Source organism: Centrocercus urophasianus, unplaced genomic scaffold (assembly GCF_019232065.1).
Source record: "Centrocercus urophasianus isolate 14NV4802_14NV808 unplaced genomic scaffold, USGS_Curo_1.0 seq_31, whole genome shotgun sequence".
Lineage (NCBI taxonomy): Eukaryota > Metazoa > Chordata > Aves > Galliformes > Phasianidae > Centrocercus > Centrocercus urophasianus.
Genome location: NW_024884878.1, coordinates 2,118,008 through 2,132,432, shown reverse-complemented (window position 1 = coordinate 2,132,432; position 14,425 = coordinate 2,118,008). Strand labels below are relative to the sequence as shown.

The following is a 14,425-nucleotide window of genomic DNA, read 5'->3' as shown; positions in this document are numbered from 1 at the left end:
CACAAACTCATACAAATCTACTAAATATGTATAAGAGAAAAAAAAATTCAAAATGTAAAATCTGTGTGTTAAATGAGGAGTTGCCTTCAGGATCACAGATGGTCACATGCTTATTTTCATCACGGCTAAGTAAAATAAGAGACTCAAACTTTCTATTGTTCTAGAAGGCATCATGGATATGGGAATGACTGAGTCAGCAGACTGCAGCCATGAGCCACAAAATGGGGACTCCAGATTTAATATCTTGCTTATACAGGCTGTGACACAGGGCAAAGAACTCCATTTCTTTCTCTTCCCTCAAAATCTTTTGGTTACTCTGAGCACATGAGGTCACGATGGAGACCATTTCTCACTGTACATACAATATGCAGTACATGCACTTTGATGTTCATCTTAACTTGGGCAACAGTAAGTTATACTACAGCATTATGAAAAGAGGAAACTGCTTATGTATGGTTTTGAAATTTCTAATGACTTTTAACGTAAATTTTGCTTTTAACTGAGTAAAATTTACTTTTATCAGTTCTGACTCAAGAGAAGAATGAGAGAGAAAATCATGTAGTATAGTTCTATGTAGCAAAAAAAATCCACAGATTATTGAAGATGAAGGAAACTATACATCATAAAATCATAAAATACAAAGTACCAACACTTAAAAAGCAAAAAGAAAATCAGGCCATTCTCCTAAGCACACTTGAAAGAAGCTTTAAACATTGCTGCAGAGTACACATTTGTAAACAGAGATTGTTATTAAAAAGCTCTCTGTTAACTGATCTGCAAAATTAATTTTGCTTTCCCCTCCTGTTTTACAGCTCCTCTAAGCCAATATAAAAGTCTGCATCTATCAAACACACTCTCTTAAAACCCACAGCCATTGAAAACCAGCTACGTATCTGTACCACCGAAGAAACATGTATGCACAACAGAATCTTAAAAGAGCTGGTCTTAGCAATGATGGATTTAAGTTATTAACCAATCAAAAAAAGATGGATGGTGGTCTGCTTTTCTTAATCTACATCATCATCTAGATCTATTTAAAGATACGTGGTATACTAACAAACTTAGTTAAGGTTTCGATAAAATCAGTAGAATAATCTGCCCTGTTACATTGAGACTGTATCGATCAATAAAATCACTTGTACTAGGAAAGTACTGTTAAGTACTGACAATCCAAGCCATTAATATTATTTAACACTCTGCTCACAATCTTTAATAAGGACAAAGAACATTTTGCTTTTTTATTCTTGTCATACCGTTGTTTTTATAGCTCCTTACAGGTAGAGTTCAACCTCGATGACCGTGGACTAAATAGCATTAGAGAAGGATGATACTGATTAATTTCGGATAACAGAGAGAATTTTCATTGTGATTAATGGACACGTGTGATCCAACTGCCTTTCCAGCAAGACATGAGTTAGATCTTATTTCACTGCTTCCAACTTTTACTTCCAACTTTCTAAAACTAAACTCTTTCTTCTTGATGTATTGATGTATCATCTGCATTTAAAAGAAAACTGCTTCCCAGAAACAGCAATCAGAAAGATAAGCATCTGTTCTGGACCTGATGGGATTTTTTTTTTTCTGCAAATAAGCCAATTTGGTGTTAAATTAGTTAGAAATAGATTCCAACAGAGAATGTGTACATAGGACAAAGGGGAGGATGGCTTCCAAAGAAATCTTTGTGGTGATTAATGAATGATATAAGGAAGTCAAAGTGAATCCTATCCAGCTCTTGCTCTCAGATACGGTGAAAGGTTAAAAGGAAGCACAGTGAGAAAAAGCCCACAGATGAGACACACAAAGTAAAGTGAGAAGAACAAAAACAGGTCCAAATTTTGCACAGAAGTTTCAATGTTTAAAATTTCTTCCTGTGCATTCAGCTTCTAAATATAAAGCCAGCTACCCAACACATGCAAATAAATTATCCTCAGAGGTGCATTTAGTACCGTATCTCATCTCCAAAAACGGCTGTGATTAATGGTTATCAAGGAGGAGTGTAAATGAATAGCATGAGATACTTTCCCTCAATAGTCCAGCAGCCTCAAAAGTTATACCCAAGTCACAGACTTCCTATGATAAGTGTGAAGTCTTCCATGAGCTTTTCCACTCTTTCCTTTAAACAGTTTGAATTTTTTGCAATCTCAATACATTTATGTATTAACACACAGGTATTCAGGAATAGCTCAACTCTTGATATAGAGCACATTTCTGAGAATATAAAGGAAGGGCAATTGTAATGAATGCTGAAATTGACAGAATGGGTACATGTCATTAATGAAAAACACAGAAATAAAATTCAAATAGCTGAATGATCATTGAGCACTTCTATGATCATTTTGCCATTAACATTTATAGAACTAATTAGCAACAAACAATTCTGTTGGGCACAGGCAAAACAGCGTCTCCCAGAAGTGCACTTATCACACACAGAGATCTCAGTATTTCTAAAAAGCTGCAACAGCACAGGGTAAAAATATTCTGAAGTCATTCCTTTTTATTTCATCCTTTCTTTCTTTCTAAGATAAAGTTCAAGAATTGTTTCTATTAAGCACAAACAGAACGCTCCTGGTTCCAGTTTTCTATGCCAACTCCATACAACCCACTAGCCAAAATATCCCTCCTTTTATGTGACAGTCTAGTTTTTTTTTCCCTCTCCTTGTGATGATCTTTGATCCCTCATGATCTTTGGCTGATTTTTATGTATTAGCATGATATAAATACCATTTTTTTTCCCTCTATTTTACTAAGGAAGAGAAATAAGTGAAAAATCCTGTGCTAATCACTGAGAATTTTTGCTTCCCCACTTTCACCTTCTGGTTCTCCTCCAACAAAAAGTTCTGAAGAGCACTTAAGCAACAGTTACAGAAAAGGATTATTCAGACATTAAAAAGGCAAAACTCCAGACCATGCACTCTGTGGAGTAGCTGCTGACTGGCATCAGCAGCCTAGATGGCTTTTCTTTGAGCAGAGACCTATCCAATGTTCTTCAGGATGGGTAAAGCTATAAATGCCCAAATTCATATTCCTCCTTGTTAGAATGGAAGAGGCCAACAAAAATTGGAACAGTTAAGCAGTGAAGAACTAATGGATCTTCCTAGTAGCTGATGGAAAACTTACTTTCTTCACAATTAAATAAAACAAGCCTTAGGAAATCAAATTATCTGACTCCTCAGGATGATAGTGAAAATGACTAACACTCAAAGGCAACAGAGGATTCATATCCTTAGTTGCAACATGAAACGCTGTTCGAGTTTGGCAATGCTCTGCAATTGCTTCCAAATTAACAAAAGCATTTCTTTTAATCTACAACTTTATGAAGCAACAGCACAGAACCAGGTCAACATAAATGACAGTAGCTCAAATGTTCCAGAATATAAATAAATACAAGTGACCAAAAGCTTGGATTTTTTTGTTTGCTTTTCGAGCTACAAATTATTTAATCCCCTCACTGAGGTTGTCTAGTTAGAAAAGAATATTTGCTTATTCACTTTAACTTCATCACAAGCAATTTAATATTTTGTGAAGTTATTAGAGAAAATCATCATAGTTAATGAAGAAATGACATGTTGGGCCAAATTTTCCATAGGATACTTTTTCTTCTGCAGTCAACAATTAAAGAAATATTTTTTTTCTTTGGCATTTGCTTTGCATAGTTCCCCAAACCAGAGTAAAAAAGAATATATAGTATATATACTTTATATATAGTAATGAGTACAGTAATGAGTGATTTTCTCCTTTATTTTTCTCATGAACTTTTTCAAAGAGAATTGCGTGTTGAAGAATACTGAAATACAGGTCAAAGTGCTTCCCAGATCTCGAGATTATTTCCCTAAACAGAAAACAAATCTCTAGTCCAGTTTCATGAAACTACATAACTCATTTTGCAGATTGGGAACCCTGAAACAACTGGAATATCAAAGTTCACCAAGTCTTCAAACCTCACTGCCAAAAAGCGCTCCAACCAATCCTTCAGGAATCAGAACTGCTCTCTTTTCACGAAGTTCAAGAGTAAATAAAAGGCAAGTACACTTTCTTGACATCTACTGAGAGAAGTATTATCTCTATGTGTTATCTCTGGTTAGAGGTGTACATACATACAGACCTTACATCCTTCCACACAGACAGGTTCAGAAGGTTTATAGCCCTCAATTTCGTATGAGATCCCTGCCAGTCACAGGAAGAATCTCTTCAGATCACCTGGACCACAATAAAGAAGACAGTATCCTGAAGCTCATCACAAATACAGGCCTTCTCCAAAATCTCTCTATAATCAAATAATTTCAATGAAAACTAGCAGTGACATATTCTGATGTCGAGTGGGTGCCACATTACAGTGAATTCTGTTAACCATGTCTTCTATCTCGTTGGACTGATGACATCAACAAATGATGAAATTTCTTCTGCCCAAAGGGTTAGAAAATGTCTATTCCATTGAATGTCAAAAGGCAGGCCTGACAAAGGGCAAGACCCCAGGCAGAGAGCCTGGATGGAATAACGTCCAGTGTCAGCTTAGTGGGACCAGGATATGACCTAAATTCAAATCAGTAGAGGGCAGGTGGTTAGATCAAATTCTTCCCTATTAGCAGTTCACTGAAAATAAGCTCTATAAGAACTGTTCCTTCCAAGAGTACATTACACAAAATCTAACAAATACTCATCAGATTGAAACACTTGTCACAGTAACCAAAAATAAGGCCCTCAGTGCTGCTTCAACATCTTACACACTTAAAAACACTTAGAAATACTTAAAAATAACACATATAAACCTATCTTTCACACTTTCAGGAAAATCAGATCATTATAGGAAGAACACATCCTCAACTAGCTTTCAAAACCAAAAATTACCTATCTGATGAATTTCAGCTGACAATGGATGACAGTGGATTTTGCTGAATAGTTCTAATATAGCTAGAGTGCATATTTCTATATCACAGTCTAATAATATTTGGTTTATTCACCACTTTGCTGTTCATTAGAAAACTATAACGAAATGTTTCTGGGCTCCTGACCAGGCACTTCACGAAACAAAACTCACACACTGAAAGAATCTGAAAGGCTGGTTTCACCACGAGAAGATGAGGTACCTCAAGCAGCAGCACTTTCAATCTCAGACTGTGGAATTCTTTGCTTTTTTTACTATTTGACGCAGAGATAGATCAAACATTCCAATTTAATCTCACTATTTTTATCCAAATCTCAACTACAGGAGGTTACTTCATTAAAAATATATTAAAAACTCAATATGTCAGAAAGAGGTCTGTGTGTAACCGCAATTGGCACAGTGCATTATTTGTCTTTGGCACAGGTTTTTCCAAGATGCAAAGTAAAATAATGAAAAATTACCATATGCTGCATAAAACAAATAGTTTGAAAGTAATAGTTGTGTATCTGCTCAAAATCTTTGCGTGAGATTCTAACTGGTTTTGAAAAAAACTACAGCAAGTAAAATAAGCCCACTGTAGTTGACCACTTGCAGAAATGGTTGATTACTAATGATGGCAGTAGCCAACCTACTTTTGAAGATTAAATTCCATTAGTATAACTTGAAAACGTATCAGCCACACTTTATACACACAATGCTGAATTAAAAACAAACAGAATGTATTTTGAAGTTGGAGCACATTCCTACACTGTCTTGAAAGTGCTTGGCACTCTGATAAGTGAACTGCCTTGATATGAGCATTCATTTTCCTAAAATCAGGCTCTCATAGCTGTCCTTTCCTGTCTTAACCACTGCATTTTCTTGTGATATCCACCAGTAAAAGAAGAGGGTACAAGTTAATTACATGAAGAATGTACAAGAGCCGACTAAGTCTTCCAGTAGAGGGAGATGTTCTTTTACAGTTTAATCGCTAATTAAAAAATGCTAAGCAATTTACCCTTGTACCTTCTTAACAAAACCTCATACAAGAAATAGGTGTATGTGCCTTAGTACTGATACTCTCCAGAAGGCAGCTCCATGAAAATCAGGAAAAAAAGGAAAGTCACAGAAAATGTCCTTAAAATAAAAACACACTGATTGCACAAACTGTGCTGACAGCCAACAAAACCAAAAAGATCCTTTTGTTTCAAAACCAAAAGGACTTGGTAACTGCAATGTTTTTTTTACACCCACAATAACAAATGTAGTCACTCTTGATGATATTTGAACAGCCACGGCCATCAGGTGAAGACCGAAGTGACTGGAAACGGCAATGTTGCACCCATTTTTAAGACGGGTAGAAAGGGGGGCACAGGGAACTACTACCTGTCAGGATCACCTCTGTGCCAGGGAAGACCATGGAACAGATCCTAAAGAGATGCTAAGGCACATGGAAGAGAAGGGTGATGATATGGGCAGCCAATATAGCTTCACTGAGGGCAGGCCCTACCTGACCAACCTTGATGTTTTTTATGATGGTGTAACTGCACCAATGGATAAGGGAAGATCCACTGACATCATCTACGTGGACTTCAGTAAGGTTTCCCCATGACATCATTCTCCCCAAATTGGAAAGACATGGATTTGGAGGTGGACTGTTTGATGGACCAGGAACTGGTTGCAAGATTGTACTCAGAGAAGGGTGGTGAATGGCTCAACATCTGGACGGAGATCAGCTACAAGTGGAATCCCGCAGGAGTCAGTACTGGGACCAAAGCTCTTTATCATCTTCCTCAAAGACATCCACTGTGATGATGGAACACCACACTATAAGGACAGGCTGAGAGTTGGGGCTGTTCAGCCTGGAGAACAGAAGGCTCTGGGGAGACCCAATAATGGCCTATCAGTATCTAATGAGGGGCTACAAGTAAGAAGGGGACAGATACTCTAGCAACCTGTTCCAGTGTCTCACCACCCTCCCAGTGAAGAGTTTCTTCCTAATATCTAGTCTAAATCTACCCTATTCCAGTTTAAACCCATTTCCTCTCTTCCAGTCACTACCTGCCCTTATAAAACATTCCTCCTCAGCTTTCCTGTAGGCCTCTTTCAAGTACTGGCAGACAGGACCGTGACAAGACAAGGGGAAATGGTTTCAAACTCAAGGACAGACCTCTAGATTGGATATGAGGAAGAATTTTTTAAGGATGGTAGGGCACTGAAAGAGGCTGCCCAGTAAGGTGGTACAGAAGCCCCATTCTTGGAGGATTCAAAGTCAGGCTGGATGGGGCTCTGAGCAACCTGATCAAAGTGTAGGTGGCACTGTAGGTGGTGTTCATTGCAGTGCAGTAGGACTATCTGGCCTTTAAGGATCCCTTCCAACTCAAAAAATTATATGATTCTATGTTTCAGTTGAAAAATAGTCACTAAATGTTTTAAAATAAAAAATAATTTAAAAAAACCCTCTACTTCCGGAAACTCTCCTCATATTTCAGAACAAAAATTGAGCTGGACTTCCAAAAACTGAGCTGGACTTTTCTTTCCAACTTGCTTTTTAAAGAATGTCTGAAGTTCACAGTGAGAATAGAATTTTCATCTATTAAAAAAGGATGGGATTTATCATTTATATATTTGTACATCCAAATCATTCCTGTAGGTGACCTTTACAGTCTGGAGCATAATGAGTGTCCAGGTAGGACTAAAAATGCAGTGCCAACAGCGAGATGAGTATGCGATGATGAATATCTACTTAAACTAGATGAACTAGACATGTACAGAAGAGGGATATGAATTTGATGAGCTGCTTCTTCTGTAGTTTGCCTAAGCTAAGGTTAGTTAAATAAAGCCTCCTTTTTTTCTCTTCTGTTGCACTTTTCATTAGTACAATAAAATCAGATTTGGAAAGAATAGTATTATTTTATATGCAGGAAAATACAGTGCCTGTAAGTTCGCCAAAGTCAGTCAGCAGCCTAATGAGAAGCAGTCTAATGAAAAGCAAAATGCTAACAGTCCAGCTGCTAGACTTGCTAAGTGAACACTGCCAGTAAGGATGCAACTTGCAGTCCACATTTTAAGTTGCTTATAGGTGAACAGCCCACTTCATACCTGAACTACCTAGAGATGCTTTGGATAGTAGACAACCCTGAAAAGACATTTTTGTTTTTACTTCACGCTAGTGGGAGGAAACTCACCTGCAAGTACAACTCCAAGCCTTGTCGTCTCTGTTCCAAGACCTTTGGGACCCAGTTCCTCACATGCTTTGAAGGGATCTCTGGAGTCCTTATGCATTTCTTGAGCTAAAACAAAAAGAAATTCAGACGAAGAGAAAGGATAATAGTGCCCCTTTAAAGTAAACACGTTTACACTAGAGATGAGAGACAGCATCAGTAAAACAACCACACATAAAGGAAAACAGTACAGCAATCAAGATCCTCTCCAATCAAGTTCAACTCACTGAAGTAACAACTGACTTCTTAAGCCCCTTCATACCTACAGGCTGCAGTTAAAAATCCCTGTGTTCAGTTGCCCTTTTCAGTGAACAGAAAGCCTAGCACAACTTGTCATTAATGGCTTTACAGCCAAACAGCAGCAGCTACTTTAGGATACATGAAATGAGGAACTATGTCACACTGATCACACGCTGGAGCCAGACTGTTAACTGACTGCAGCTGAGCAGTGGGCAGGAGGGCTGAAGGATAACTAAAGCAGAGCAATGTCAATCTCCAACTCTGGTGACTTGCAAGGCTGAGCCTTGGGAGAACACTCAAGAAGCCCAGAAACCACAGAGCAAGGGCTCAACCTACCTCACAGCAGCTAATAGTAGATGAGGAAGGAACATCTAGCACCTGACAGCTGGATTCAGTGCCCACTGCAGCCTTAAGCACCCAATGAAGATATAAGATAGAACATTAAGTTCCTCTTGTGCTTCATTTCCTCTTTAATTGACTTTGCATGACACGTTAGAGTATGACTGCACTGTACACAGGTATTACAAGTCTGGTGACAAAAAACCACAATCATTTCTAACACCAGATATAGGCATTTATGTAAAAGTGGGGGAAGGAGAAGAGCTAAACATTTTTATGGAATCAAGAGAGCAAGATATCCATGCCCTCAGTTCACCCCAATGGATTGACAATTGTGTTCAGTAGCTTACACAGAAAAACACCAAGACTGCCACTGAATATAACTTCCAACAGAGCTCCACAACTGTTCCTCTAAGATTCCCATACAAAATCTTTCATAGATATATGTAGAAATGTGTGTGCGTATGCATAAATGAGAGCAGACAGACACAAATATCTATTATGACAGCAGAAAGAATTCTCTTTCTAGAGCAACGTTTTTTTTTTCAAAACCAACCAGTATTAACATTTCCCTCAAAACTATGGAGCAAAAACAGTAACTCGAATAGGCCTCAATGCATTTTAATAGGAGGTGACACTGGACATTCCTTCTGCTGTATATTGCCTCTGAGTAGATCTGAGGCAAGGGAGGCAAAGAAAGAAACTCAAAATTGACTTTGACATGCGTACCCATGGGAGATTGAGAATTTACATTTCATCTTTGAGATTGCTGAGATGTCACTATAGGAAAAAGCAGTGCCAACATATCAACGTCTCTACAATCACAGGTAACGAAGCTCCAGCGTAGAAATCTCGATCGCTCTGGAAATATTTTGCAACTTCCTGATTTCTTAACAGCGCTAGATTACAATTTAATAAGAAATGAAAATGAAATCTGACCAAACTCATGTACATTTACTGAATGGCCTTAAAGCCAAAACACAAAATCTGATTTTTCCACCAGGTAGCTCACAGCCCCATCCAGCCTGGCTTTGAGTGCTTCCAGGAAAGGGGCATCCACAACCTCTTTGGGCAACCTCTTCCAGTGTCTCACCACCTTCACTGTAAAGAATTTCTTCCTAATATTTAGTCTAAATCTACCCTAATCCGGTTTAAAGCCATTTCCTCTCTTCTAGTCACTACCTGCCCCTTATAAAAAGTCCCTCCCCAGCTTTCCTGTAGGTCCTTTTCAAGTATGCTGGCAGGCTGAATGCAGTCTTTGTGGAGCCTTCTCTTCTCTATGCTGAAAAGCCCCAGCTCCCTTACCCTGTAGTAACAGGGGAGGTGCTCCAGCCCTCTGATCATCTTCATGGCCCTCCTCTGACCTGCTCTAACAGATCCATGTCCTTCTTGTGTTGAGGCCATAGAACTCCAGGTGGGTTCTCATGAGAGTTGAGCAGAGGGGCAGAATCATCTCCCTTCTCTTGATGCAACCTAGGATACAGTTGGTCTTCCGAGCTGCAAGCACACATTGCTGGCTTATGTTGAGACTTTCATCAACTGATACCCCCAAATCCTTCTCTGTAGGGCTGCTCTCAAGTCATTCTCTGACCAGCCTGCATTTGTGCTTGTGACTGCCAAACTCTGGTGCAGGACCTTGCACTCGACCTTGCTGAACTTCATGAGATTGGCATGAACCCACCTCTCAAGCCTGTCCAGGTCTCTCGGGATGGCATCTCTTCCATCTAGCGTGTCAACTCAGCTTGGTGTCATCTGCAAACCTGCTGAGGACGCTGATACTTATGAAACTGTAGTCCTATTTATCTCAAGTCTAAAAGATGTCTCAGAAGATCAATTATAGAATCATTTGTCCAAATATGGAAAGTAACAACTACTCTAAAATTATAAATAATTTGCAAAACTTGATGCGTAGATCTTAGGTGTTTTCTAGATTTCAGTGCACTGGTTGTTTCACTGCCACCTAACATTTTCATACTAAAAAACAACTACTGAAATGCAAAGAAAAAAAGTGGAATAAAAGAGGAGTGAGTAAATATGGGTACATCATCGTATTTTTAACTGTGTTATACAGACAGGAAGATTTTAATTCATTGTAAAAATGAATTAAGTGAAAATCACAAAAGTTTCACTCAGACTTCAATTACATTTCTAATGTGACAAAGAAGTAATTTCTACTTATGTGTTGTAGCAGCCTCGAAGATTTTAAACCCTTTCCATTATAGCCAGATTGCAAAGAAAATGGGGCTTAGCTCTTTCACAGCCCTGGTATGCAAGAGAAGGAGAGCAGAGAAAGACAAATCCAACCACCATCTTGGAAATGGCTTTCCTAAAAAATACCAAAACTAAATAAATAAGTAAAAGAACCTAAATATTAACTGGCATTATTGGCACTCTGATGAACGAATCATCTCTCAACAGTCCTTCCCTTCCTTCATAAGGTTCTAGTGCAGCTCAGCCTTCTCAGACAAAGGTGTGATCTGCCCCCCTCTCTACCCCACCTGTCCCCAGCAAAGGTTTTATTTCTGCTGCTCACCAGTCATCTGCAGTGCTCAGGGCACCTTGAAAATGCAGTACATTTAATGATACCTTTATAATTCTCAGGCATGCAGTGCAGAGTGGAACTCATGTTTTGAATTAAAGGGGAAGAAGAGAATTATACTATCTTAAGAGCTTTGAGATTTTCTGCTTTTTCTAACACAAGGCAGATGAATAAAGGGTGAAATGATGTAATGTATTGTTAGAGAACTCTTTCTACAATATTTCTGCAACTGAAAGCACTGAAGCCTCAGATCAGGACCTCTTGAACTTTTTGTTTATTACAAACCTAAGTATTACTTTGGAAGAAAAAAAAGACTTAAATAGCATGTTGAGCAAAAAACATTGGGTGTTTTGCATCTGTGCTGGAAGAATTAAGAAAACCATAGCATAACTTAAAACGGACACCAAGCAGATGAGGTGTAAGATGTAACAGACTGAAAAGTAATCCAAGGGTTCTGTTTGAATTCTGGCTGAATATTTTGCTGCTATTTTTGGTTAGAGAAAAAAGAGGTGTCATTAATGGCTTTTTTGGTGCTTTAAGGATAATTCTCTACAAAGGGAGTTACTGCAAGGTGACGAACCTGAGACTGAGACTGCAATCATTCATGACACTTGTGTGCAGCAATGAGGGGAACATGCAAGTAAGTCAAGAGATAACTGGAAATTAAACCATGCAACACCAGAAACCACAGTGAAATCAGACAACTACAGCAAACAATCTACTTAGATATTCACTTTTAGCATAGAAAAGTTAATTTTTCCCTTTCAATGCTTCCTAACTTAACCGGTTGTGTCTTAGTCAGCCTATTATTTTACTTTCATTTGTTGTTTTAGTGTGTGTAAAATAAAGCACACGTATGGCAGAAGCACACTGTAAACTTGTACTGCTGATTCTGACACTGTTGCTCCTATGTTATCATATTGAAATAGAACACAAGGCAAAAAAGATGTGAGAGATATCTGAATTAAAGCAATAAACAAGAAAATGCACTTTATAAAGTGGCAGTCAATTACCACAGCTGGGGCAAGAAGCAAAAGGCCAAGAAATAATAGTACATATTGATTTCTGTGCAGTAAAGCAAAATCTTTTTTTTTTAAAGATTCTTTAGGACAAAGACACATACACCTCAGCAGTTTCTTTCTGTTGTCCCAAGTTGGCTTATATCAATATAAGGCTGTCAAAATTCATTCTCTCTGCTTCCTCCCTGGATTACACCATTCATGAGATGACTCAGGGATACCAAACATGCTGTTATCAGCAAGCTCCTGTGACACTGCAGTGGCAGGAGCTGTAAATGCCACAAGCTTTTCCCTGTGTTCCTCTCCGTTTTTTGCAGATGCAGATTTTTGGTACTGAAGAAAAGCAGCACAAGCAAAAGCAGTGAAGCCTACACATGCTCCTCCAATGCCAAAGCAAGAAAAGTCCCAGGAAAGGACTGAAGCTCTTCAGCATACCCCCAACACCAGTAGGCTGCTGCTTTTCCAGAATCATTCTTCACAGTATTTGCTTTTCACAAGGCAGAAACGATTTAAAATTTGCCTTTTGGTAGGATGCAATAGAAGCATCTAGTTCAGCCTGGGGAGGAGAAGTTGTACCCTCCCTTCAAAAGCATCAAAACAGTTAGCGGACACTCAATCATGAAAGATCAAGGGATATTTCTTACCACAATCACTGAATGACGAGCAGCAGAGTGAGCCAGTCCTTTTCATGTTTAGTTTCCTGGTGTGCACAAGTTGTTGCCTCAGCTCAGCAGGTTAGCAATTCAATTTATAGATTTAACATAAATTACTTGCATAACAGCATATAAAACAAAGCTGTATTGCTTTGCTATAGGAATGTGCTGTATTTCATCATTTTGTAAGAAGAAAAAAAACCCAACATACTGCGGATGCCATTTTAGCAATGCAGCATGTAAAAAGCAATAGAAAAGCAGAGAAAGGATCAGCCCGCAACCCACCATCCTCACTTCCACAAAGCAGACAGCTATTTAAGGTAAGGTCTCTTTTCCAGAGACATGAATCACAAGATGTATTGAAGATAAACCATAAATGTTAACAATTTCAAGTGAGGGGAATCAATTAGAGTGAAACAAATCTGCTATGTGTAAATAGATACTTACCTTTTTATGGAGAGCATGGAATTCACTATACCTCTTCTCCACAAAATGCTTCCTTCCACTCATTAGCACTTCTATTTTGAAGACCTGAAAAATTATAAGTAGTAAAAAAGACATAAATGGTTTTTGCACAGATAGCTCTGTGACAAGACTGTGATCGCACATTATACCCAAAATGTAGGGTGGTTCCAAAATATGACAGCTGAAACAGGTAAAAAACCAGAAAAATGACAAATGGGTATCATGGCTGACTCTTTTATTAACAAGTTTGTTCAACAAAGAAAAAGACAGTTCCATGTGGACTTTACACTATATATTAAAATCTAAATGTTAAGACAATTTCAGAAATATTTAATACAGTGGGAAGTATTAAAAAAATAAAAGGACAGTAGGAACGACAACAAGAAGGTTGGAAGGAAATAGAGATTTATTCTCTCTTCTTACATATAACACAAAAATAACACAAATGCAGTAAGAACCAGGTAATAAAGGCCTTATGCTATGCATGGAGAAAAAAAATTCAACTACTACACTGCGGGTTAATTACTTCCTAACCTACAAAGTCAGATGCAGTTTCAATTGAGCTCATGCTACTATCTGTAACCTGGGGTGTGTGGGGGCAACAACAGAAAAGCTATGGCAAACGCCTGTTTTCTTTGTATGATACATATGACAGCTTTGGTTGCTGCCTCTAGGAGGTTGAAGGCCAGCAGAAGCAGCTCTCTGGATGCACTAATTAGTAGTCACTAACATGACACTTCCTTGATACTCAGGTTGCAAGGTCAGTACTAAGGGCAAGTGATGAGAAATATTTTGAAGTACTCAAGAAAACATGGTCTATTAAATGAAGACAAGATCAGCAGAAAAGCAATACAAAAAAGGTGCCTGATCTTTCCAGGTGTTTTTTTTTTTCTTTTTTTTTTTTCTTTTTTTTCATTTTCTGTTTTGCTCAGAAAATGCTGGAAATAATTATTTCCAGGAGAATCACAGAATTGTAGGGGTTGGAGAATGAAAGACAATGGTCAGAAAAGATGATTACATCAAGACCTGAGACTTGGAGCAAGTGAAAATACTTCGAAATAAATTTGCAAACAGTGTTCACATCT

At 38.3% G+C, this 14,425-nt stretch overlaps 1 protein-coding gene across 2 annotated transcripts in view; it reads right to left on the bottom strand.

The window, feature by feature from the left end:
• The window catches only part of SNX24 (sorting nexin 24), a 77,372-nt gene that overhangs the window by 23,151 nt on the left and 39,796 nt on the right, over window positions 1-14,425 (bottom strand). For both annotated transcript variants that reach the window (XM_042829527.1, XM_042829528.1), the window contains exons 2-3: window positions 13,323-13,406; window positions 8,050-8,154 (exon numbers count right to left, since the gene is read on the bottom strand). In XM_042829527.1, the coding sequence (XP_042685461.1) occupies window positions 8,050-8,154; window positions 13,323-13,406 (189 nt within the window). The remainder of the gene's footprint in view (window positions 1-8,049; window positions 8,155-13,322; window positions 13,407-14,425) is intronic.